Genomic DNA, 25,266 nt, shown 5'->3' on the forward strand with positions numbered 1-25,266 from the left:
AGAAACTGGGTTGCGACCACCAACGAAACCCTTAGACAATGGAGCACAAGTCATCACCAACGGGATCCCCAAAGACTATGGAAAGGATCGCGGTGACCAGCGAGACCCTTAGAGACACTGGGTCACAATTCACGTTCATCAGCGGGACCTCTAGACTGGGTCACAGGTCTCGATCACCAGAGAGACCCCTCGAGACACTGGGTCATAGGTCATGGTAACCATCAGGGCTTCCAGACACTATCACGGGTCACGGTCACTAGCGGACCCATCACGGGGCAGTGTCACCGGCGAGCCTCTGGTCAAAGGCCACGGTCACAAGCGAGCCCTGTGCCACAGACCACAGTCATCAGTGCATCTCTGGGTCACACGTGACGGCAGCCAACGATCCTCTGGGTGGCCACAGACCTCGGTCACCAACGAGACCGTAACCCAGCGGTCACCGTTGCTGGCAGCTCCCGCGGGCTCAAAACGACAGACTCGTCACTCGTATTGCTTGTTCAACTTGTTGACCACTGGCTGCCTTCCTCGGATCAGACTACATGCAGTGAACCACATTCACGCTCCGCAAAGCGCAGACGGGCCAAGGGCGTACCTCCATCTAAAAACAGCGACGGGCCGGCCGTCGCTGTTTTTACGTCAGCCCGTCGCCAGCGACGGGCTGACGACGCTCAGCCGCTGCCGGGACTCGATCTCCCCCGGCACGGGGCGCCGTTGCAGGTTCAACACGGTGTCCCACTGCACATCTAATGTCCGACACACACACACACACATCTAGTGTTTTTCAACGCGAACAAACAACAAGTGTGGTGCCGTTCTGTGTGCGTGTTCGTGATGTTCTTCATGAGAGTGGCTAAATTTTTCGGGGTGTGGCACGCCCGCGTAGCCTGCCGACCGCTCCGTGGGTAATAGTATCGCCAACTGTCGACGTCCCGCTGTCGGAGGTTCGGAAGGAAAATATAATTCCCTGAGTTGCCAGATTAACAGCTGTGAAACATATCGAAACATATCGGGGGTTCACAATTACGTATATACACGGCTCCAAAACGGATACGGGTGTTGGTTCCGCTTTTGTGTGTGGTCCCGATACGCGATCATTTACACTGCCAGTCCATGTGTCCGTGTTTACTGCAGAGCTCGTGGCCATCATTAAGGCGCCTTGCTTTATAGAGGTGGGCGAATACAGTCTGCACGCGATTTTGTCAGATTCCCTGAGTGCCCTTTCGGCATTAAGGCGTTTTAATCCGGTAAATCCCCTTACGCAGGATATTTTACTGCGTCTCGACACTCTGTACCGGGCTGGCAAGACCATAGTACTTTACTGGATTCCGAGCCACGTTGGCATTGCGGGAAATGAGCTCGCTGCCGCTGCCGCGAAGCGCGCTACTCTTCGTCCCTGTCGCAGAGCGTTTCCAATACCCGCTACAGGCATATACTCAGCCATCTCTACCTTTTTACGCGGGGAATGGTAGAGCACATGGGATGTGATGGACACCAGTAAACTGAAAAGCGCTAAGCCGATTGTTCAGGAATGACAGTCATCCTATCGATAGTATAGACGAGAGTAAGTTATCCTGTGTCGCTTGCGGATTGGACATACTTATGCTACACATCGATACTTACTACGTCGCGACGAACTATCACGATGTTGCCACTGTAGCGCCACGTTCACAGTGGAACACGTGCTCGTATGCTGTCCCGTACCACGCGCCGAGCGTCTGAGGTACTTTGGCCCGGCGGCGCCGTCCCTGGCGCTCTCCGATTTACTGTGACAGCCCACCATATATCGAACATACCCGCAGGTTCGTATCGCATGTTAAGTTCTGCACTTTATATACACCTGCCTGAATGGTTCATACCGCTTGTATGAAGTTTTTAGGTTGCCGAAAATTTCTTGTCAATATGTTATTACGGGTTCACGTATTCAGACATCATTGGTGACGAGTTCCTATCACAACTAAATCGTTCTCATTTCTGACTAATATATATATATATATATATATATATATATATATATATATACATATTAGTCATTTACCCTCGTAGGTAGTCATTTAGCTGTTATGGGCGCAAAATGACCACAGTAGTCGGCGCGCCCTAACACTCCAATAAACAACAAACAGTCCCACCAAAAATCTACTTCACGCGACACACGTCTTGCAGTCAGCAAGCAGCTGAAATGAACTGAACTGAACTGAACTCTGAACAACTGAACGAGAGAAAGTCTAACCCCGGCTCTGACTGTCGCTCCCCACAAGGTGCCTCAACCAAGGCCGTGCAATGCCGTAACTAATAACCAGCGTGACATCCATAGGGGTAGGAATGTTGTAGATCGATATGTTTGATCAAAATTTAGGGATGAAAATTTGATTGTGAATCGTGTGGTCAACAATGTGTATTAACATGGCCAAGCCACGCTTGTTTGGGAATGTCTGTCAGCCAGAATCGACTAGTGATGTAATTTATGTAACGCGATTGTTAGTGAGCAAACGGGCCTTCGCTGCCGGCGCGGCGGTGGCGTCTCCGCGATGGTGTGAGCGGCCCCTCTACCGATTGGTCCCCACCATCTGGAGCCCATATGTGGATCACGTGGGTTCATGGGGACACGCGTGCGGGGACGCACGGTCCCTGCCGATCAGTCCACGTTCAGGCTCCGACGGCGCGGCTCGACGCGAGTCGCGTCAGCGTTTACGACGACGACGACGACTTCGGAGTGTGCGACGCCGCCCTTCCATCCTTCTCTTACATTTGCGTTGCAACTATTTGACTAATAGAAACTTTTCCTTTTCAACGTCTGTTTTCGAATCAAGTCGATGGTCCTCCGAAATACTAACGAACTCTTTCGCACGAACAGCGATTTTATAACACGCGCGCTCGCAAATCCTGGCAACCAAAACCTCGACGACAGGCGTTGCAGTCTCCTACGCCGCGCGGCGTTCGCCCAGCAGCTAATACTGAGCCGTGTCCAACGGGTGGATGAAAATGACGACACTTCTGAAAGAAGTGCCTTTGAACGCTTCACGTCAAATCTCACATGTAGCAGGCAGCCGGGGCGCGTATTTCACGCGTGCGATTTTCAGGCCGAGGATAGGAACGGTTTGGCCATCAAAGCACCGCGAAGTGGTGCTGTGCCCGTTCGCCGTTCGGTTTTACGGAAGCCGCAACCGAGGCCATCGCCGGCCTTGCTCTCGAGGTTGTGGGCGGACATGTTCAAACCTTTTGATGCAATTTGTTTCACTCATCTATTCTGAAAAAAATGAACGTTCCTGGGCAAACATGGGATACCCCGTTCGTTAAAAAAATCGACCAACTCCATTCAACAATAATGAGAATCCTACTCTACTCAATAATAACGGGCCCCTTCTTTCCTTCCGGGCTAGGGGCCCCTTGAGTACCAAGGACACATTATCAGTTCCGGTCGAAAGCTGAAGGGCCACTCATTGCCATCGCGAAGTGCCTTCTGGCTGTCATTCTGGCGACACAGGGCGGGATCTCCTGGTTGATCCGGAGGCCATTAGAATATATGTTGTATCATATTGTTCCGCTCCCTGACACGGGAGGTCTTCTGACCAGCGCAGCTGGCCTTGGATCGGCATAGAAACCCTCACTGACGCAACAACGTGCCTGATAGCCGAAGGTGGTCCAATAATTGCAGCAGACTACAGTTCTGCTTTTCTATGCTCTTTAGAGATATTGAAGACTCCCTGAACGTACATTATAGGTGAAACGGGGTTCCAAATTTGAGGTTGCAATGCTAATTAATGTTCGCCTTAAAATATTGAAGATTCAGTCACAGTTGGTTGCTGATTAAAAAGCACGTGATATGTTATTGAACATGCGCGATCGCAGGCTATAGCAGTAACAGCCCCAACTCCCGCTGTTGCAGTCTCCGTAGGGCGCGCGGCGTCGGCCTGTGGCTGTGACACTAAGCGATGGCTAATTAGCGAACGAAAAAGATGACGCATCTTGAGAAAGATGGCTGATGAACTATGCAAATCGGCATGCATATTTAATGTGGCGCAAAAGTAGGCTATATGCAACCTTAATCTGAAAAGTGGGGGCCAGTCAACACAGCTGCCCCACCCCCACTTTAAAAAGTGGGGGAGGGTATGGGCCCCCCCCCCCCCCCCCTGTTCCGGCACCCATGACATCATCCTGAAGGCTTCAAGGGACGATTAACGGTTTTCGAGCGCTGTGCTGCGAGCATCTTACTGATATGTACGGCCAAGTTTTGCACGTGACATAAACCATGTTACGGGCTGGTTAAACCGGACCAGTTTGGGAAATGGGGTAGGGTACAAATGATCATGCCGAGATATGGCATGGGTGTTCACCCAGTGTCTCGACAAACTCTCCGTTTTCTATGCAGTCAGCCTGGGTCCGGTCACAAATCACGGGCAATAGTAACGCATCCAGACAATAGCTCGCAGGGTATACGCCGGTAATAATACAATGGTATAATACGACTGTACAACTGTGCGACTATAACACAAGAACGTGGTAAAATACGGTAGTACATCTAGGCAATCATAGTATCTGGATGATATACGGCTATTTCCTTCATAAATTTATATTCTGGTGCGACTTCACAGCTTACCATGCCACTGTATCACGATACCCTGATGCAATTACAGATTATGGGTACATTCTCAGTTGTATCACTATGCATGACATTTCATACGCATACATGTCAAACGCCAGCCTATGCCAACAGCCGGCGTCCGTCGCCCACTGACCGCCTGGTACGCGTGATCCGCGTGGATATAGTGGTCTTGCTCCCGGCCAACATCTCTATCGCGCAGAGAGCCCACGATGGCCCGAGCTGTTTTGCTCGTACCAGATGTCCGTATCACAGGGATTAGCGCGGACAGCAAGGAACCCCGCCGCCCAGGTTCGCCATCAACGCCAGAAGACAGGGCCTGCCTCGTCCCGCGGGAGTCGGCCACGTCGGCCCCGTCCATCCCGAACGATACACCTGGTATCCATCCATCCCGGCCGGTACACCCGACCCCCGTCCGTCCCGAACAGTACACCTGATATCCGTCCATCCCGACCGGTACACCTCGTCTCCGTTGGTCCCGACCGGCATCGCTACTCCGTCCTTCAGCACCGCTGCTCAGCCCCTGACCGACGCGCCGGTGCGCTCCACCTCAGTCGGCCGTCCACGTGGAGCGGTAGAGCTGCAGCAGCGCCGCCGGCACGTGCGCCGTCAGCGTCGCCTCGGGCAGCCGGCGCGCCCCGACCAGCGCCTCGAGCAGCGCCAGCAGCACGCAGGCGTCAGCCGGCAGCGGCGCGGCGGCCGCGTGCGAGCCGGCCGCCTGACCGGCGGGCGCCAGCAGGCGGTTCGTGACGGCGTCCGGCAGCTGGCCGAGCAGCACGGCCAGGCCGGAGACGAGTGGCGCCGCGTCCAGCGGCTCCGACGCCTTGACGCAGCTCAGACCACCTGACGGTCGGACGGAGACGGCCGGCTCAGCAGGCAGCAGCCACATCACGGCACAGTCAGCCGGCTCAGCAGGCGGCAGCCACATCACGGTACAGTCAGCAGGCTCAGCAGGCAGCAGCCACATCACGGCACAGTCAGCAGGCTCAGCAGGCGGCAGCCACATCACGGTACAGTCAGCCGGCACAAGCTGTAACCACATAACGGCACAGTCAGCAGGCTCAGCAGGCGGCAGCCACATCACGGTACAGTCAACTGGCACAAGCTGTAACCACATCCCGACACAGTCGGGCAGCACAGGTCGTAGCCACACCACGGCACAGTCGGACGGCACAAGTCGTAACCACATCACGGCACAGTCGGGCGGCACAAGTCGTAACCACATCCCGACACAGTCGGGCAGCACAAGTCGTAGCCACACCACGGCACAGTCGGACGGCACAAGTCGTAACCACATCACGGCACAGTCGGGCGGCGCAAGCCGCCGGATGACGGACATGACAGCGATGATCCCAGGTCACAGGTCAACGGGCACTTGACACGCCCACGCAGCTCAGACCCGGTGGTGTCGGACAGGGCAGCGGCCGTAGCAGCGCGCCGTCATCAGCGACAAAGCGAGGAAGAGTAGATATAAGTGGTCGCTGGGACATGGCGATTCGTGGCGTTCTTCTACTCACACATGCATACCCCTGTTGGCTATGGAAAAACCTCCCAGCTAAGGCAGACAGAATATAAAAGCTGCGGTTGAGCTCTGAAACTGATAATGAAAATGCTCTGCAGTCTCCTATTTTTAGAAAACTTCAGACGATGGGCAAATGTGCCGAAGACAACGACCCACAGACCAGCGCACCCCCGCCCTGGGTTCAGTTAGCTTGGACGTGAGTGACCACTCCACTTACCCTGTAAATCTGACAGGAGGGTTCGAGGCCGGGTGTCAGGTTCCTTTACACCGTGGTTGATACATACGAGCGTGCGTGTGCCACTGCACCCAGACCGTGATTCAGAACGACACAGTGAGGATGACTGTGCCCCACCCACACCGCCCATTCCTTGGACGCGAGCGGCCCGACGCGCGCCCGCCTCCGCACTCACCCAGCGACTTGACGTAGGTGAGCTTGGGCGCGTGCGCCAGCAGAAAGAGCAGCAGGACGGTGGCGACGCGCGGAGGCGGCTCGGCCATCAGGTACACCCGCGACAGTGGGTCGGAGAGACCAGCCCAGTCCAGGTACGGTGTCAGGTCCGACACCAGAGGCGTCAGGCTGTCCGACGTCACGTCGTGCTCCGTCAGCACCGCCCTGCGATGGGCCACGAGGGTTTGGTCATGAGGGCCAGGTCACCGCCCCGCAGCGGGTCACGAGGGTCAGGTCACCGCCCTGCGGCGGGTTACAAGGGCCAGGTTACCGCCCTGCGGCGGGTCACAAGGGTCGGGTCACTCACCGCAGGTAGACCTTGGGGATTAGAGCACTCAATTTCCTCTGGGATCCGCAGGTTTTTAGTTAATACAGCCCACAGGCTGCTGTTTGCCAGCAACTGCAACCTCGGCATTAAAGGGCCGTAGAAATTGGGTCCAGGTAACATGACGGGCCAGTAAAGACAGCATCAAGAAAACCGTAGATAGGGTGGGCTGAGGAGAAAACATCACACCGAGGCCCTCTGCACTTATAAGGACGCTGCGAGTCAGTCATCGGAACCCGCATGCATGTGGGCTACTCTGTGTACACAGACGGAAAGGTGCTCACAGAACAGCCCACCAGCCACCGGGACATGAACAGGCGGCCGCGCGTGTACCCGGTAAACCAACTCCAGCATCTCCCCCGGGACTGCTGCGAATGGCTGTGGTCATCACGAAGCTCAGCAAGTGGAGCACCAGCGAGCTCAAATAATCGTCAACTAACGTAATCGTTACATAAAGAACAATGATTGTTTCAAATACGGGACCGTGCCGACGCTCCGGCGACGTCCGGCGGCCGGCCGGACTCACGTGTTGAGGGCGGCAAGCGCCGACGCCAGATGGCGCGAGTCGAACGAGGCGGCCGAGGCCAGGTGGGCGGCTACGCTCTCACGCAGCAGCGTCAGCTGACCCAGCCGGGTCACGTGCTCCAGCAGGGTGGCCAGGGGGCGCTGCAGGCGCGCCACGGCCGGCCCGTACACCTTGCTCGGGTTGGCTGTGGCAGAGGAAGGAACAACTCGCCACAAGAAGTCACTGGGACCATGTGGGACTACTGAGGGTGTTGGAAGGGGAGTTTGACAAAGCATGCCGAGATCAAAGGCGGCGCCAAAGAAGTTCCGGGGATAGACGGATCACATATGAATAGGGGAGGGCAGATAAATGACCTCGTCGCCTTTTCGGCAGGCACGGCACCGCCGTGGCCTCAAGATTCGAAGTCATTCGCGCCGATTGCAGCGTGAGTTACAAACCAAAACAGGTAAGCTTTGAACCCACGATAAGGTGGCCACGTGCCCGGATTCTAACGCTGCACCCTGCACTCAGATTCCAACGCGTCACTGAAATAGCTGGCGCTGCCTCTGGGCGCCGCTGACAACATTTCATATAGTTACCGGTAAGACGCCATTTGCAGCGTGGGACGAGGGAAGTGATCGCAGGCATCAGCGCTATCACCATGTCGATGATACCAAAACACACGCAGAGAATCGGACGCCTTCGGGAATCGCCACGAATGGGCCTTATGAATGCATTGGAATATCCCTATCTCGCGAGCCTAGCAGGCAAAGGATTCATTAAATCAGGCTTCGCGCGAGGATAGATAAGCCTGGCACCGCCTGGCAGCTGGCTGGCCGTGATCCTGCAACAAGCCGACAGTTCTGATTGGGAAAATCGATGAATTTGAATGGCTAAGTCTCCGGAGCGATTCATCCGATCACAGATTCAGAAAAACGCGAATGTTTTGTGCATTTGGGCTTTAGGTAGTTCGCTGTATCATTAGCCATATTTAACTAGTCTTAACGTCTGCGTAGTTTTTGTGGTCCAGCCTCTGGATTCAAACGGAAGCACGTTGCGCCTGATGCCGATTTCGGAAGATTTGAGATGACCTAATGCTTTGCAGACGGCACATTCGCCTGTATCGTGCGGCCAGTTTAAGGTCTATACCTGTCCTAGCTGTCGATACCTGACGTCAATTCTCAAAAACCTCCTAGCATGCTGCTCACGGATCTCGCAGGACATCGCGTGGCAGTTGACGCACATCGACCAAAGTTTTTTCCAAGACGTTTGCCCGTTTGTCACTCGGTGGCAATAGCGCTTAATGTTGATGGAAGCTTGGTGGCGGTGCGATCAGTAGTTGGAACAACCGTTGTGAAAACGACCGTCGAAAGCATGCATTCCCCCACACCGGTCGGGCAGCCGAACCTACACAAATTTCGGCGAATTGGCGTTGAGGCTCGCTCGGCGCACGGCCCGCTCGTTCCAGCACACGCACACCAGGCAAGTTCGTGACCCCACGCGCACCCACCCTCGAACCTCTGAATACAGACACGCACGACACTGCACAACACGCGCACACCAGATCGCTGGTTAACACTGTGCCGGTGGCAGGAGCTGACACAGCGCACCGTGACGCCACTCCATCGGCGCCCCAGTGACGTCACTCCACCGGCGCCCCGGTGACAGCGCTGACGTCGCCCGGCCAGCGGCACGGGGCCGGCCACCACGTACCGACGGGGCCGCCGTGTGGCTGGAGGCTCGCCTCCAGCGCCGAGAGCGCCTCCACGCACGTCTTGTCCTTGCCGATGTGCGCGCCGATGAGGGCCATGATCGACTGCCGGGGAGTGACAGTGGCGGTTAGCGGGGAATGGGCGGCGCGGCATGCTGGGGACGCGGGCTTGCGGCCGCTGCTGGAGCCGGCCAACTTGGCGTGCGCACCGCGACCACGGCACATACGCAACGAACACACATGATTTTGAATTTTTCGCGCATCTCCGCGCGATGTCGATGAGTGCATCTGAACTGTTATGCGCATCGTTTACCGTTCTGTTCGCTTCACTTAAGTAGCGGCATATCCCTGTTCTTTATCATTTCACGGGTGAATGCATGTCCTTGCCCAGGAGAAACATGCCTCGTATATATCATATAATAGGATAAATATGCCTTGTTTTTTTAAACGGCTGGTGTTTGTCCGACAGTGAGTACCCTCATTTCCACCCGCTGTCTGGTATGTGTATCCAGGCGCATCCCCACTGTCAACGTCGCATGTCGCGATGTCGCGACCCATGTCATGTCGCGACCTAGTCTTCGTGCCACGATTTCCCTCGGTTTGGACCACGAAAACTACGTGGTATCCACAGAGCAACATACATTCCAACACACCCACAGCCAAGCTCCGACACATGACTGATTACATTTAGCCGATGACGGCGGCTGTTCCGTCACACTGTCCCCTCTCCCATCACGTGGCTTGAGCCGGCCACACGGCCGTCGGCGCTCCTCGCACGCGTCCCAGCGGCGTCGCCGGCCGTGGCCGCACCTGCAGGGTGGTGACGGCGAAGAAGGCGAGCAGACGGTCGACCCCAGCCAGCCCCGCCACGCCGAGACCGGCCGCCAGCAGGCCCGGCAGGCGCCGGTCGGCCACTTGCTGGTGTGAGCGCAGGCAGTACCAGGCCATCAGCGGCCGGATGTAGACGGTCGACCTGCGGCCGGGCGGCGGTCAGCGCGACGGCGGGGCGCACCGACCGGCCGCCCGCCGGCTCGACCGTCTGACCGCTTCCGAGAACGGTCTGCGCCGACGAGCCCACGCACAATCGACTAATGCTCAAAAGCCGACCCACGGCCAGTTGTCGGGCTGCTGCTGGCGGGGTTGCCACAGAGACGACCGACGCAAGCCGTCAAGAGGCTGTTCATTAAAATTCTGACCACATGCCGAGAACCGCCGGCGATCACCACAGAAACAACGGCGCACCGGACAGAAACATTGCTGAAGAGCGCACGGCGCGGGCAGGTGGTGAGCTCTATCCTCACCACACACAAAAGCCTTGCCCACCACGCAGTTGTCCCGCCTGACCCCGGGTCAAAACCGCGACGCTCGCTGCCTGACCTGAGTCAGCACGGTCATCAGCCTGACCTCGGGTCGGTGAGCAGCAGCAGCTGGGCGGCCAGCCGTCCGACGAACGTGCGCGCCTTGTCGGTGGGCGGGAACAGTGGGACGGGCACGGTGCGAGACTGGTACACGCTGTCTCGCTCGTGCACGCCGATTTGCAGGAAGCTGTTGCACTCCTGGCGGCGGGCGCGAGGCCTCAGTGGGAAGTCAGACCTCGATGTGCGAGGGCTGGGTTTGATCATTGGCTGCGACTGTGACCGCTAATGTGGCCGCCGTGGCCGCGGGCGCCCCACGCCAGGGCTGCGGGGCCGAGTAACAGTTACGTTATGGAAACCACGGCCGATCGCACAGCTGCGGGACGCCTAGCGAGAAGCCGCAACATAAAACGGTCCAGAACCCTGCACCTAACCAACGCCGCTGAGGTCAGCCGTTTGAGGCCGATCTCAGCGCGGCTGTTGCGGGAGACACGGCGCCTAATCGGCTGCGGCCGAGGGGGCCGTTCAACACCGGAAGCGCGCACCCGGGCCGCATGCCGTCCACGAACTGACAGGCCTGTCCCGGCACAGCCAGCGCAGCGGACAGTCGGGCGGGCGCCTGTCAAACGCCGCCTGAGAGGTGCTGACTGATCGCTCAGCGGTGTGCACCACTATGTCAGCAGCATTGTTGATTGATTAAACGATGCTCAAGATTTAGTACGTGTTACCAGAAGGCTCAGTCCTCTGGAAACGCGGTCTCCATAAAATGCTGCTTCGACACGGGTCATGTCGCGTCTAGCTCGTGGAATGGTGAGTAGGACGTCCGCCACGAAGAGTTTCGTAATCGTATCGAAATATTGGTTGAAGTACCGAGTGCGCCGACTACGCCCGCCTGTGGCCGAGGGCAGACGGCCGCTAGAGGCCGCCCTTGAGCGGCAGACGGCCGCTAGAGGAAGCCCTCGGACGCGGGTGGCAGACGGCCGCTAGAGGCCGCCCTCGGGTGCGGGCGGCAGACGGCCGCTAGAGGGAGCTCTCGGGCGAGGGCGACAGACGGCTGCTAGAGGCCACCCTCGGGCGCGGGCGACAGACGGCCACTGGAGGCAGCCTTCGGACGAGGGCGTCGACCGATGTCCCTCACCTGCTCGACGTTCAGGTTGACGATGCGCGTGAGCTCCTCCTGCCAAACTCGCAGGCCGTACAGGTGCACGTAGTCCTGGATGTACTCGAACGAGCGCCGGAAGCCGTCCATGCGGCGGGCTAGCTCCTCCAGTCGCGCAGGCAGCTCGCTCGGCTGTCGGCCATGGAGTCGGTCAGAGGCTGATGATGGTCACCGTGACCGGTCAGGGGCTGATGATGGCCAATGTGACCGGTCAGGGGCTGATGATGGTCACCGTGACCGGTCAGGGGCTGATGATGGTCACCGTGACCGGTCAGGGGCTGATGGTGGCCACAGTGGCCGATCAGGGGGCTGACGATGGTCACGGTGACCGGTCAGGGGCTGATGATGGTCACCGTGACCGGTCAGGGGCTGATGATGGCCACAGTGGCCGATCAGGGGGCTGATGATGGTCACCGTGACCGGTCAGGGGCTGATGATGGTCACCGTGACCGGTCAGGGGCTGATGATGGCCGATGTGACCGGTCAGGGGCTGATGATGGCCACCGTACCCGGTCAGAGGCTGATGATGGTCACCGTGACCGGTCAGGGGCTGATGATGGTCATGGTGACCGGTCAGGGGCTGATGATGGTCACCGTGACCGGTCAGGGGCTGATGATGGTCACCGTGACCGGTCAGGGGCTGATGATGATCACCGTGACCGGTCGGGGGCTAATGGTGGTCAACGTGACCGGTCAGGGGCTGATGATGGCCACAGTGCCCGGCCAGGGGCTGATGATGGCCACAGTGGCCGGTCAGGGGGCTGATGATGATCACAGTGCCCGGTCAGGGGCTGATGATGGTCAGTCACAGTGACCAGTCAGGGGGCTGATGGTGGTCAACGTGACCGGTCAGGGGCTGATGATGGTCACCGTGACCGGTCAGGGGGCTGATGATGATCACCGTAACTGGTCAGAGGCTGATGGTGGTCAACGTAACCGGTCAGGGGCTGATGATGGTCAATGTGACCGGTCAGGGGTCTGAGCCGAGGGCTAATATTGGGCGCGCCACAGCCGGACTTCGCCGTCACAGTGCTGTAAGGGTCGCCCATGGCTGCGATGAACAGGTCGACCAGCTAGGGACTAAGAAAATAAAGAAGTATAGGTATAATTTAGGTATATATAATAAAGTAGCAGGAGAGAGGGTAAAGAAGTGGGACAACGAGGAGTGAAAGATCTTAACTCAAATATCAATACTTCCTTGTGCACCCTACACTTTGTACAGCCCTTACTTCTGTGTGCCTCGCACCTCGACCACCGCGCGCGCATGAGCTCGCACCTTATGTTTGGCGCCGAAGGTCAGCGTGTTATGCAAGGTCTCGGCCATCAGCTGCACCAGCTGCTTCCTGATGCCGTCCTCGAGCAGCTGGGCCGGGTCCAGTCGGATGACGCCCACCAGGGTGGTCTTCATGGCCAGGATGCCGTCCGTCAGCACCGAGACGGCGTGCGTCAGACGTGCCATCTGCCGCGAGCGGCGCGGAACCGGTCAGTGGGGGGAGCGGCGCGACAAACCGCGGCGCGGGGTCGGTCAGTGGAGGAGCGGCGCGGGGCCGGTCAGTGGAGAAGCGGCGCGGGGCCGGTCAGTGAAGGAGCGGCGCGGGGCCGGTCAGTGGAGGAGCGGCGCGGGACCGGTCAGCGGAGGAGCGGCGCGGGACCGGTCAGTGGAGGAGCGGCGCAGGGCCGGTCAGCGGAGGAGCGGCGCGGGACCGGTCAGTGGAGGAGCGGCGCGGGACCGGTCAGTGGAGGAGCGGCGTGGGACCGGTCAGCGGAGGAGCGGCGCAGGGCCGGTCAGCGGAGGAGCGGTGCGGGACCGGTCAGTGGAGGAGCGGCGCGGGACCAGTCAGCGGAGGAGTGGCGCGGGGCCGGTCAGTGGAGGAGTGGCGCGGGCCGGCCAGCAGAGGAGCGGCTCGATAAACCACGGCATGCGGGGCCAGTCAACGGAAGAGCGGTGCGACAAACCGAGGCGCGGGCCGGTCAGCGGAGGAGCGGCGCCCGCGGTAATGGTTGGGTCAGCATAACGAGACAGCCAATTACCGAAACAAGTCAATGCAAGAGATGCAACGCGACACTATCCAGGATCGCACAAACACGACATTGGAGCTGTCGTCATATAAGTCAATTGTTGTCATATAACACCGGAGGTCCACACAGCCGGATACAAGGCCCGAATAACCAGTTGAGACACAGCCCAGCGCTTCGGACAAAACCACCTGGAGATCAGCGAGGGACGACAGAACGTCGAAAGCGTGCTGTGAATCAATAATCATGAGCCACTGTCGATTATGCGATATGGAAGAGAGCGTGATTTTCGTCACTCGCAGGTATGGATTTCCCGTGGCCATTATGAATTGAACGCTCCCATGTTGAATAAACGACCTTCAATTTACCAGGAGATACTGGCTTAACAACATTATTGTACCCAATAATGATTACATTCGCGGTACACAGCACTTCGAGCAGTGCTCATCCTCAACAAAACAAACCTTACATGGTCAGCTGGGACAGGATGGAAACAAGCCTCTCCACCTGCAACTCCGTGTGAGCATCAACGGAGGAAGGTAAAGCGGATCTCAAATATAGCGTATTGCAGGACTTAATGCAAACGTTATCGCGCATTCTTGGGCACATGGCTTAACATACGTCACTTATCACAGCTAGCGTACCTCGAAGCGTTGGTCCAACTGAGCGTGTTCCTTCATTTTGTCCTTGTCGAGCCTCGTCGGAGTCTCCTTCAGCTCGTTAGTTTGTATCTCAATAATCTGATCCAACAGACTGCAAACGACATCGGACTAATGAGCATTGATTCATTTCAGCTTGTCACGTCTTCTCTCGAAGGTAAACAACTAAGACGTGTGCCATCAAACCGGCAACTTTAGAAACGTATCTACAAAAAAGCCTGAACAGTCACGAAACTACCAGACACTTCAGACAAGAACAACTTTGAACATGTGAGTGCCAGCTGCAGGACATTCTCCACAGTGAGTTTCGTACCAGCCTGTGCGAAACATTCTCAGCACGTCTCTCGCCCTCGCCCTCGCCCTCGCCCTCGCCCTCGCCCTCGCCCTCGCCCTCGCCCTCGCCCTCGCCCTCGCCCTCGCCCTCGCCCTCGACCCCGCCTCGACCTCTCCATCGCGCCCCTCTCTCTCTCTCTCCTCTCTCTCTCTCTCTCTCTCTCTCTCCTCTCTCTCTCTCTTCCCTCTCCCTCTCTCTCCCTCTCTCCTCCCTCTCCTCTCTCTCCCTCTCCCTCTCCTCTCCCTCTCCCTCTCCCTCTCCCCTCCCTCTCTCTCCCTCTCCCTCTCCCTCCCTCTCCCTCTCCTCTCCCTCCCCTCTCCTCTCCCTCTCCTCTCCCTCTCCCTCTCCCTCTCCCTCTCCCTCTCCTCTCCCTCTTCTCCCTCTCCCTCCCTCTCCCTCTTCCCTCTCCTCTCCCCTTCTCTCCCTCTCCCTCCTCTCCTCTCCCTCTCCCTCTCCTCTCCCTCTCCCTCTCCCCCCTCTCCCTCTCCCTCTCTCTCCCTCCTCTCCTCTCTCCTCTCCCTCTCCCTCCCCTCCCCTCTCCCTCTCCCTTCTCCCTCTCCCCTCCCTCTCCTCTCTCCTCCCTCTCCCTCTCCCTCTCCCTCTCCCTCCCTCGCTCCTCTCTCTCTCTCGCTCTCTTCTCTCTCCTCCGCTCTCCCTTCTCTCTCTCTTCTCTCCCTCTCTCCTCTCTCTCTCTCTCTCTCTCTCTCTCTCCTCTTTCTCTCTCTCTCTCTCTCTCTCTCTCCTCGTCTCTATCACCTAACGGTACCCAGAAGACCACCCGAACATGGTCTGCGGATGATCTGGATGACGCGGCGCAGGTAGGTGACCAGCTCCGCTGAGTAGTGCTGCGACAACGGACGCCAGGTCCTCGAACGGGCCCTGGTTGATCCGCAGCAGCGGCAGGTCCAGCGCCGAGCACAGCTGTCGCAGCGGCACACACAGCTGTCACAGCGGAAAACACAGCTTCCACAGGTGTCACACAAAGCTGTCACAGGTAGCACACGCAGCCGTCACAGGCAGAAAACAAAGCTTCCACAGGTGTCACACACAGCTGCCACAGGTGGCACACACAGCTGCCATAGGCGGAAAACACAGCCGCCACAAAACCCTAAACGCTGTCACAGGTGACAGGTACAGCTGTCACAGAATGCACACACGGTTGTCGCACGTGTCATGCACCACCGTCACAGGCGTTGTGCGCATCTGTCATTAGTGGCACAAGGGGCTGGCGACATTGTCGCGAAGCAGTCAGACAGCATTTCATGTGCCTAAAAGCAGCATCAGAGCTGGCAGGCATCTGTCACATCAGTACTTATCGGGTTTACATGTTATTTTTATGAAGTGCGGAGATTGCTGCAGCATGTCCTCATATTGTGTTCGGTGTCTCTTTGAGACCTTTCTTTATGCTTTACAGATCATGCAAGCTTTCGGCCTTAGCCAGGCCCAACGCGAGGCACTTCCAACACGGCAGAGGCACTTCCTTAAGGCGGTTATCGATTCATAGCGCCAGGGCTAAAGGCAAAGCCCAAAAGGTTCCATTTCAGTTGTTCCGAATGTGCTTGAGTTTGAACTCCATTCTTTTAAATGGGAAGCGTCTAGCCGTTATAGGAAAATCTCGTGACTACTGACAAATGCTTTCAGCCGTACCCGATCCCATAGCATACTCAAGCGTCGAGGACGGCTCGACACGAACCTCCACTTTGAGGACAGCCTTGACCAGCGTTCCGAGCTTACAGCTGTTCTCAAATCACAACTAAGTGGTGTTCTGGTCTCAACAAGATCTCATGACCCCAGGCCACCAACGGTGCCTTACCGAATGCATAACCTTGATGAAGTTGGCACTGCGAATGGCGTCGACAGCGCACGCGTCCCAGGCGCCGACTGACTGAGCCTCCCGCTCCCGGCCCAGTGCCCAGTGCCCCAGCCGGGCGTGAGCTGACCTTCAGGAAGACAGCCCGTAGCTTGGCCACCAGCGCCGGCTGGTGCCGGATGCTGCGCTGCATCGAGTCGGTCAGCTTGTCCACTAGCAGCCAGGCGTAGCTGAAGTCGGTGACGACCGAGAGCGTGGCCAGCATGTCGTCTCGCAACGCCGCCAGCAGCACCATGCGGCGCAGGCTCTGTCGCAGCTCCGACAGGTGCTGGCTGACGGCTGCGTCGCTCTCCAGACGGTGGAATGCTGCGGGCAGGGGGCCGTCCTGAGTCAGGCGGTGCCAGACGCGAGTGGACTCAGCGTGAGTCGCGCCAGGCCAGCTCGTGACGGCACCAGGAAGGTGCGTGGCTGTCTCAGAGGGGACCGGGCTGACATGACGGCATCAGCTGATATGGCGTGGTGCTGTCAGCTCCAGCAGCAGGACGCACACGAACGCACGCACGCACACACATAGACAAAGCTCACCGCATAGTTCAGGCAACACGGTGCCTCTGGGACGGCAAACTATCGCGTCACAGACAAGAGACACGACTCAGCAGCCGCGGCTGTGTGCATGGATTGGAGTCTTAAGATCGTCAAAGGACCACATAACTACCAATCACACGGTCAAGCGACCCAGCCCAGGTCATCGGTGACCCTACCGCCACACCGAATGATACACGGCAGCATCAAGCGCCGGCTGCTCTGACTCACGACAGCACAAGCGGTGAGCGAGGGGGCGCGGACGAACGCCATCGCATGAGTTACCTTGCACGTCGTTGAGGGCCTTCATGACCTGCAGGAGGCGGCGTGAGTCCGACGGAGACTGGGACAGCGAGAGGGCCGACACCTGGTCACACAGGTCCACGAACCACTTCTCCAGCCGTTCTGGAATGAAATCCGTCTGGTCAGACGGGTCAGAAAACCAAGGCTCCGGGTGCCCTGAATCCGACCAATGCAGGTCACACAGTCCAAAGACCACTTGTGCAGTATTGCTGGTACATAACACGCCTGTCCGAACAAGTCCGGAGAGCACGAGTCAAGTCGCATCGGAGTTGGAAAACTGAAATTGGAGAACGAGTCCGGTCGCTTTGGAGCCCAGCACGACTTTTCACATCAGTTCAGACAATGGTGCACCGGCCTCGCTGCGACACAACACCGTCGGCCGCACACGTCGAGACTGCGGTTTCATCCGCCCTTCTCTCTTCATTCTCGCTTCGTCCTGCACCCTCGTGGCACCCCGTTTATCCGGTACAAGCTACATGCTCCAGCCATGAGTGGACTTGAGTGCCGCCTGGCGGGAGTGCCGTCCGGCCGGAGTGCCGTCCGGCGGGAGTGCCGTCCGGCGGGAGTGCCGTCCGGCCGGAGTGCCGTCCGGCGGGGGTGTCGTCTGGCGGGAGTGTCGCCCGGCAGCCCTGTGCGTGCCCCGTACGCCGGTTCTCGTGCGGGCCCTGTCTCGGCGGATAATTCCCAGGCGTCTGTAGTTCTGCACTGTCAATATCCGCTCTCCTTCCTCACGTGGTTCTTGAACGGTCATTGCTAGCCGAGAGAACTCTAATCCAAACTAAGCCCAGTGATACAGCCAATCAAATCCAGATGTCCTGACAGGCAATATGGCTGGATGGCTGGTGAAAAAATCTGGAAACCCGTTCTCCATCGCACAACACGAAGCAAGAAATGGCGTGGGCGAAGTGCAGCTAATGCAAATAAAACTCCCTGCACTTTCTCGGAATCAACTCTGCGCTGCATGCCACGGAACAGGATGCGTTACTTCCGATGCTTGCTGTCTTGCCGCCGGCACGAATCAGGCCACCCACAGATCTCGCACGGAATCGGAACATGTACATCAAAACCACAGAGTCATTTCACATGGCAGATTGCTTGTTAGTAGCGCGCTGGGCACCAATGCTCTCCCGACCCACTGTGAACTAGCGCTGAGGACCTTCCTTTGCTATTCGACAGGCATTTGTAAAGGCGGCACTACCGTTTTTGGGCAGCTTGGTGAGCGTCTGACTTCCCGAGAAGACCGCCGACAGCTGCTTGAGGCCGCTGACGACCAGCTCCTGCTCATGCCGCCAAAGGTTCTCCCGGTCCGCCAGCAGCTGACGGCAAACGGAGGCCAGACACATGATACAAGAAGATGATGAACAAGGCGCATGACATGGACGCGCTGTTACATACACTCGCCTGCGCGGAAGTCAAACGGACAAAGATGAGCCAGGCAAGAGGAAGCAGCAGTCATGGGCTGTGGAGACACCAAGGCTTCATTTAAATACGTTGGTCTGCACGTAATTGTCATATTTGCGCAGAGACATGCAAGACGACGTCAAACCGGGCACCATTGTAAGAGCTCCGGCTGTCTAGTCTCTGGTGCATGCTCAGTTTTGTGACTTTGGTGTGCGTAACTGCAATTAGTAGTACGCCGAGCGGACACTAGGGGCGCTTCGGTCATTTTTACTTCAGGTCATGGCCCCCAGGTGGAGGGGCAGAGAAATGATGCCGGTGATGCTACATGATGTTTGCTTAGACAGGCTTTCGTATATGTTTCATCTCCATGGGAACACAAGTAAACGGAGGACAAATACAACTCACAACGAGACGACAAGCATGCTGGCAATATATGTCAAAGAAGTGGATGCTTTGTCCACCTGCGTACTAAAAGTAGGAGGAACGAACAGCAAGTCAACTTAATTCATAACAGACATGCGCCCCCAGGTAAAGTGTACGAGCTTCGGCTGTACATATACTAAAATTGGAACGATACAGAGAAGATTAGCATGGCCCCTGGCGCAAGGATGACACGCACAATCGTGAAGCGTTCCACTTTTGAAAACTTTGAGGCGATGATCTGAGGTACGTCGTCGTCGGTGGGACTCTGCGTCCCACTCAGGTGCTGAGGATTGTGTGACCTCACCTGCCTCTCCCTCCTTTTAGACCCTAAGCATAAGCGGGTCATCCCTTAGGTCACATCCACAAAAGTGGAATGCCTCACGGTTGCGCGTTTCATCGATGCACCATCAGCCATGCTAATTAATGAGACGGTTGAGATGAAAATAAAGATGAAGAGATATAAAGTAGCTCATCAATAGATGTGTGCCATTTTATGATATTCATGGTTTATCGTTTTGGATGCATCTTTTACTTCATCTCTCATCTGCATCTCTATCTCATCACTTCCTGTCATCAGTATCTGTTATATATATATATATATATATATATATATATATATATATATATATATATATATATATATATATATATATATATATATCGTTCATGAATATCAGAAAATGGCACATATCTATTGATGAGCTACTTTTTAATGTAACAGATGATGTCAAGAGCAACGTTCGAAAGATCGAAAACCTTTTAGATGAAACGTTTATGTCCGTTTGCTTGGGATTACGTACACATGCGTTTTCAGACAGCACCAAAAGGATACGCGCTTTCCCACAAAAACCCGGCATTGTAGCATAAAGCTGACCCGCCAGGATCGACGCGACACCTCGCAGAACACCAGGGACCTGGTCGGTCTCCTCAGACCCGCGAGAGCCGCGCCGGCCCAAGGAGCGAGCTATCTCGCCCACCCCCGTTCTGGTGCCCACACCTGCTTCAGCAGCTGGCGGCAGCGGAGCTCCAGCTGGCAGGAGTGCAGCAACAGCCTGAACACGGTGTCCGGCTCGAACTTGCCCTCGGCCACGGCCAGCTCGCGGTACTGTCGGCCGCGCTTCAGCTCATGCCCTGCGCAGGGCCACGATGCCCCAGGGTCAGGTACCGCACAACGGCAGGGGTGTTCAGGGCGGATGGGCGTCAGCTTAGCCAGCGCGGCCGCCGTTCTCGCCACGGTGTGGTGATGTCAGTGACGTCACGCCTGTCCATTGGCCCGCGGGTCATCTAGCAATAGCCTACATGTTATAACTGATGTGCAGCTGCGCAATCTCACGCGTACGGGCACGACTGCCGTACATTGCCTGTGGTTTCGAAGACAACCTGTCCACCTGTATTCGGTAGATCGACAAATAAAATTGCATGCGTTTTATCTCTACGTACATTTTCAAAGCCTGCAAAGCGCTCTTACAAAGCATGCTTTGATCAAGGACTGCACTTCCGTGTTAAGACGGCCACGCTTGCGCTAAAGGTCTGTCGACGTCAAAGGGCAGAACGGAGCGTGCCGAGCATCGTGGCACATTTAACTTTCGCCACCATATTCTGCCGTTGCCTGGAATTGCGCGATCAGACGGCAGGGGTCAGGGCTCACACAGCATGCACTGCTTAGCGTGAGCTCCGATCCCAGAAATCCATCTGTTCAAAGCGTTCGGATCAAATCTTTAAAATAATAGATAAAGCACTAACCGATCCATCGCGTATTCGTGCAGCGGGCGCCGCATCTGATCGCGGTGCTGCCTTACCCGGCGGCAGCTGCGAAGTGTGCAGCAGCACCCAGCGCAGTGTAACGTTACACTGCCGGATGAGGGCGATCAGCTTGTGCCAGGAGCCGAGCACGAGGTCAGGAGTGAGCGAGCCCTCCTGAAGCCACCGCCCCGTCTCCACAGTCAGCTCCTGGCAACATGGCCAGGTAAGGAGTGAGCGGACGCATAGCCTTGAGTCTCCGCCTCCGCTCCAGTCCATTCCCGTCAACGCAGCTGAATCAAGAAGAGCGAACTACTTCTGAATTCAGCTTGAAATGCACTCTTATCGCCCAAACCCAAACCCAAACTGTTCTTAAATACTCCAGCAACTGCTGCGGATAGAAACAAACCGTACTTTTTCACAAAAATATCCAATGGTAGCCGCATGAAGGACCTGGCATAGCACAGCCCTAATTCAGCTTACGACCACACGACCGACTAAACAAAATGTGTTAAATTTTCAAAATCATCTGCTCGTGCGTGGTTGGGAGCATCAACAGCTGACATTCATCAACCTAAACAGGTTCATTTTCACTGATAACACTGCATGACCCAGCCCCGAACGGACTGGATCGGTGCCGGCACCTCCATTTTGGCGGCGTGCTTGGACGCCATCTGCCGCACGGCGGCGGTGTCCAGCGAGGCTTGCAGCACCGTCCGGGCCGCCTTGTACGGCTCCCACGCCTCCAGCAAGTTCACCACTGACCCCATGTACACGCTGATCACCTGCCACAGACCGAGTGACGATGACGATGGTGATTTGGCCGGAGGGCGGTCTGATCAAGGTTCGTCTGTACAGACAGGGTAGTGTAACAAACAAAGATAATTACAAACTCAACCCTGAAGAAGATCAAATGGGCATGGTCCCACATTCCTACGTAGCACAGGTGTACAGCTCAGTGAGTCATTTCGCAGTAGTGAGCTTAATCAGATTTTGTCTAAACGAGCGAAGTTTCGTAAACCCCGCCAGCCCAGCTCGTTCCCTTCCTCTCGTCGCATCAGTTTAACCACGTCCTCCACCGTACCCAGTTGTCAGGGAAGAACTTGTCGACTATCTCCCTCATGACGGCCGTTTCGGCCGCCAGCACGGCCGGCCGGAAGTAGAGGCAGACGTAGAGCATGGCGGACTGCGGCGCCAGCGCCGTGGCGCGGTGCTCCGGCAGCGGGTAGGTGCCCGCCTGGCAGTAGATGTCGCCGGAGCGCAGCTGGTCGACCACGAGCGCCGCGTACTCGGCCGCGACCGGCACCCGGCTGGAGAGCACGCGCCGGGCCGTCAGCGGGGCGGGGCGACTGGCGGCCGGGGCGGGGCGGACGCAGAGCCTGGCCCCGCTCGTACCCGCCCCGTTCGCTGACTTAGGTGTGCGCAGCTGCGGTCGGTAGTACGCTGGGCGGACGCTAGGGGCGTTTCGGTCATTTTTACTTCAGGTTATGGCCACCAGATGAGGGTTTGGGGAAACGGTGCCAATGAAGTTGCAGTATTTTTGCTTGTACGCGCTGCCGTGTGTATCTTGTACTCAAGGGAACATTGCGAAACCGAGGCCAAGTACAACTTACAGTGCCACAAAAAGTTCAGGCAATGTATATCGAAACAGCTGGCGAATTGCACACTTGCGCACACAAACTAGGAGGAACGAACATTTTCGCGACGTCATTCAAATAGGACATATATCCCCCATCAAACTGTACCAGCTCCGGCTGTACATATACTAAAATTGGAACGATACAGAGAAGATTAGCATGGCCCCTGGCGCAAGGATGACACGCACAATCGTGAAGCGTTCCACTTTTGAAAATGTGACCTGCGAGAAGTCGACGCCACAGGGGCTTTACGATGCCTTCCGTTGCTGAGGCTAATGTGACATCACCTGCCTCTCGCATTTCAAAGCCTAAGCACGAGAACGTCGACCCCTGAATCATATTTACAAAATTTGAGCGCTTTACTATTGTGCGTGTCATCCATGCGCCAGCAGCCATGCTAATCGATGAGATGAGATGGCATGACGTGAGATGAAATGAAATTGAAGATGAATAGTTCGATATTTATGAAATGAAGATGAAGTGATGAGATCGAAATGTGAAGCGCCCCACTTTTGAAGACAAGATTCCGTAACAACACACTCTTGTAGGACAACCTCATTTCACACAACCAGATACAAGGCACAGCCAGAAACTAGTCCGCTAAGTTCCCTTACACGTGCATAACCCAAACCCCATTTTGCGCGGATGCCTCCTACGGCCGTCCAACGTACCTGAAGTAGTGCTCGGGGTAGTTAGGGGGCCGGCGGCCGCCCTCCACGCGCCCAGTGGACCGCAGCAGTTTACAGACGTCGTCCAGGTGGCAGTGGGCCGAGCGGCGCAGCGAGCCGCGGTGGTGCGCCACCAGGAGGCGCTCCCGGCTGTCTCCCTCGATCTGCTCAGCCGTCAGCAGCTGGGCGCCGAGCAGGTACAGCGCCTCACACTGACCGCGGGGCAGGACGGGCCACGCTGAGGCCGGCACAGCGGCGGCGGGGAGACGGCGCATGGGGGAGGGCAGACACTGCCACGGCGGCGACGGCTGCCACAGCGGCTACCACAGCAGCAGCGGCTGCCAAAGCAGCAACGGCTGCCACAGCGGCGGCCGTTACCACGGCAGCAGCGACTACCACAGCAGCCGCGGCTGCCAAAGCAGCAACGGCTGCCACGGCAGCACGGCTGCCACAGCAGCGATGGCTGTCACAGTAGCAGAGGCTGCCACAGTAACGACGGCTGCCATAGGAACGCCATCCATAGCAGGGGTCGCCATGACCTTCGCCTCAGACCATCACGGCAGGGGTCGTCATGACCTTTGCCTCAGACCATCACAGCAGGGGTCGCCATGACCTTCGCTTCAGACTATCACAGCAGGGGTCGCCATGACCTTCGCCTCAGACCATCACAGCAGAGGTCGTCAGAACAGAGCCGAGTACGCCGCAACACAGTCCGTTACAACACAGCGAGTTACAGCAGAACGAGTCGCAGGGAGCTCGCTAGTAGTGCGGCTCGTAGAGTTCGCTGCAGCAGGGCTCGTCACGGAGAATACGACGCATCGCAGGTAGCCGCAGCAGGATCCGTTACAAAAGTCAGTCACATCAGAGTTCGTCACAACAGAATCAGCCTCAGCAATCTGTTGCGACAGTGTCACAGCACAGTCCGTTACATTGGAACCTGTCACAGCGGGGCGTGCTGTACGGAGGCTCATTACAGCAGATTCCGCGACAGAAAAATCCATTACAGCCAGGTCTATTTTAGCAAAGCCCGTTGCAGTAAGACCGCAGCGGAGCCCGTTACGCCAGAGTTCGTCACAGCGGAGTCTGTGGCAACAGAGGTTGCACAGGGGTTGATGACGGCAGTTCGTCCCAGCACTTTGTCACCGTCGGCTTCGCTAGGGGAAGGCCCATTAAATCAAACTCAGTTACGCCGGAGTTTGCTGCACTAATCAGAGAAAGCAGATCTTTTTGCGGCAGTCCGTTACATCAGGCCACGTTACAATAGTCTGTTGAGGTAGTGTCCATTACATCAGGCCTCGTTACATTAGTCCGTTGCCGGAGAGTCCGTCACATCAGGCCACGTTACAATAGCCCGTTTCCGGAGAGCCCGTTACATCAGGCCACGTTACGATAGTCCGTTTCCGGAGAATCCGTCACATCAGGCCTCGTTAGAATAGTCCATTGCGGCAGAGTCCTTTACATCAGACCCGTTACCATGGTTCGCTGCGGCAGACTTTGTGACAGAAAACTCTACCATGGCACAGTCTGTTGCAGCTGAGGCGCAAGCGCAGTGGCTGCTGTGGCAAACACCACTGCTGCATACAATCATTGCAGCAGACTCATCACAGCAGACACAGGTCAGACATAGCCGTCCGAACAGGAAGGTCCGTCATAACAGAGCTTGCTAAAGCAGGATCAATAACAGCCAGCGCAGTTTGTCGCAGCGGAGTTCCTCAGAGCAGTCAAACGTCCGTCACAACAGAGCTTGTTGAAGCAGGATCAATAACAGCTAGCGCAGTTTGTCGCAGCGGAGTTCCTCAGAGCAGTCAAACGTCCGTCACAACAGAGCTTGCTGAAGCAGGATCAATAACAGCTAGCGCAGTTTGCCGCAGCGGAGTTCCTCAGAGCAGTCAAACGTCCGTCACAACAGAGCTTGCTGAAGCAGGATCAATAACAGCTAGCGCAGTTTGCCGCAGCGGAGTTCCTCACAGCAGCCAATTATGCCAAAGTCTGTTACAGCAGAGTCAATCACAGCAGTCAGCTTCAGCAGAGAAGATAGCAAAAGAGTCCGTCAAAGCGTAGTCCGCTGAGC

General features: G+C 56.8%; 1 protein-coding gene and 2 non-coding genes across 3 annotated transcripts in view; 2 read left to right on the forward strand and 1 right to left on the reverse strand.

Annotated features, from left to right (window-relative positions):
• Positions 1 to 312: 312 nt before the first annotated feature.
• Positions 313 to 25,266, reverse strand: part of LOC119105500 (WASH complex subunit 5-like) — a 29,162-nt gene continuing 4,208 nt past the window's right edge. Inside the window, 20 exon segments of the mRNA XM_037228966.1 lie at positions 313 to 325; positions 5,350 to 5,440; positions 6,530 to 6,732; positions 7,419 to 7,602; positions 9,111 to 9,213; positions 9,919 to 10,081; positions 10,513 to 10,664; positions 11,602 to 11,754; positions 12,899 to 13,081; positions 14,283 to 14,407; positions 15,425 to 15,482; positions 15,484 to 15,552; positions 16,572 to 16,807; positions 17,309 to 17,428; positions 18,525 to 18,642; positions 20,148 to 20,281; positions 20,950 to 21,100; positions 21,535 to 21,675; positions 21,975 to 22,200; positions 23,199 to 23,407. Of these exon segments, the coding sequence (XP_037084861.1) occupies positions 313 to 325; positions 5,350 to 5,440; positions 6,530 to 6,732; positions 7,419 to 7,602; positions 9,111 to 9,213; positions 9,919 to 10,081; positions 10,513 to 10,664; positions 11,602 to 11,754; positions 12,899 to 13,081; positions 14,283 to 14,407; positions 15,425 to 15,482; positions 15,484 to 15,552; positions 16,572 to 16,807; positions 17,309 to 17,428; positions 18,525 to 18,642; positions 20,148 to 20,281; positions 20,950 to 21,100; positions 21,535 to 21,675; positions 21,975 to 22,200; positions 23,199 to 23,407 (2,832 nt within the window).
• Positions 19,263 to 19,370, forward strand: LOC119106497 (U6 spliceosomal RNA). The gene has a single exon (XR_005095153.1). It is a non-coding gene; the product is annotated as a U6 spliceosomal RNA (small nuclear RNA).
• Positions 22,632 to 22,739, forward strand: LOC119106499 (U6 spliceosomal RNA). The gene has a single exon (XR_005095155.1). It is a non-coding gene; the product is annotated as a U6 spliceosomal RNA (small nuclear RNA).

The sequence above is a fragment of the Pollicipes pollicipes genome, unplaced genomic scaffold (genome assembly GCF_011947565.3).
Source record: "Pollicipes pollicipes isolate AB1234 unplaced genomic scaffold, Ppol_2.1 Scaffold_6138;HRSCAF=7277_pilon_pilon_pilon, whole genome shotgun sequence".
Classification (NCBI taxonomy): Eukaryota; Metazoa; Arthropoda; class Thecostraca; order Pollicipedomorpha; family Pollicipedidae; genus Pollicipes; species Pollicipes pollicipes.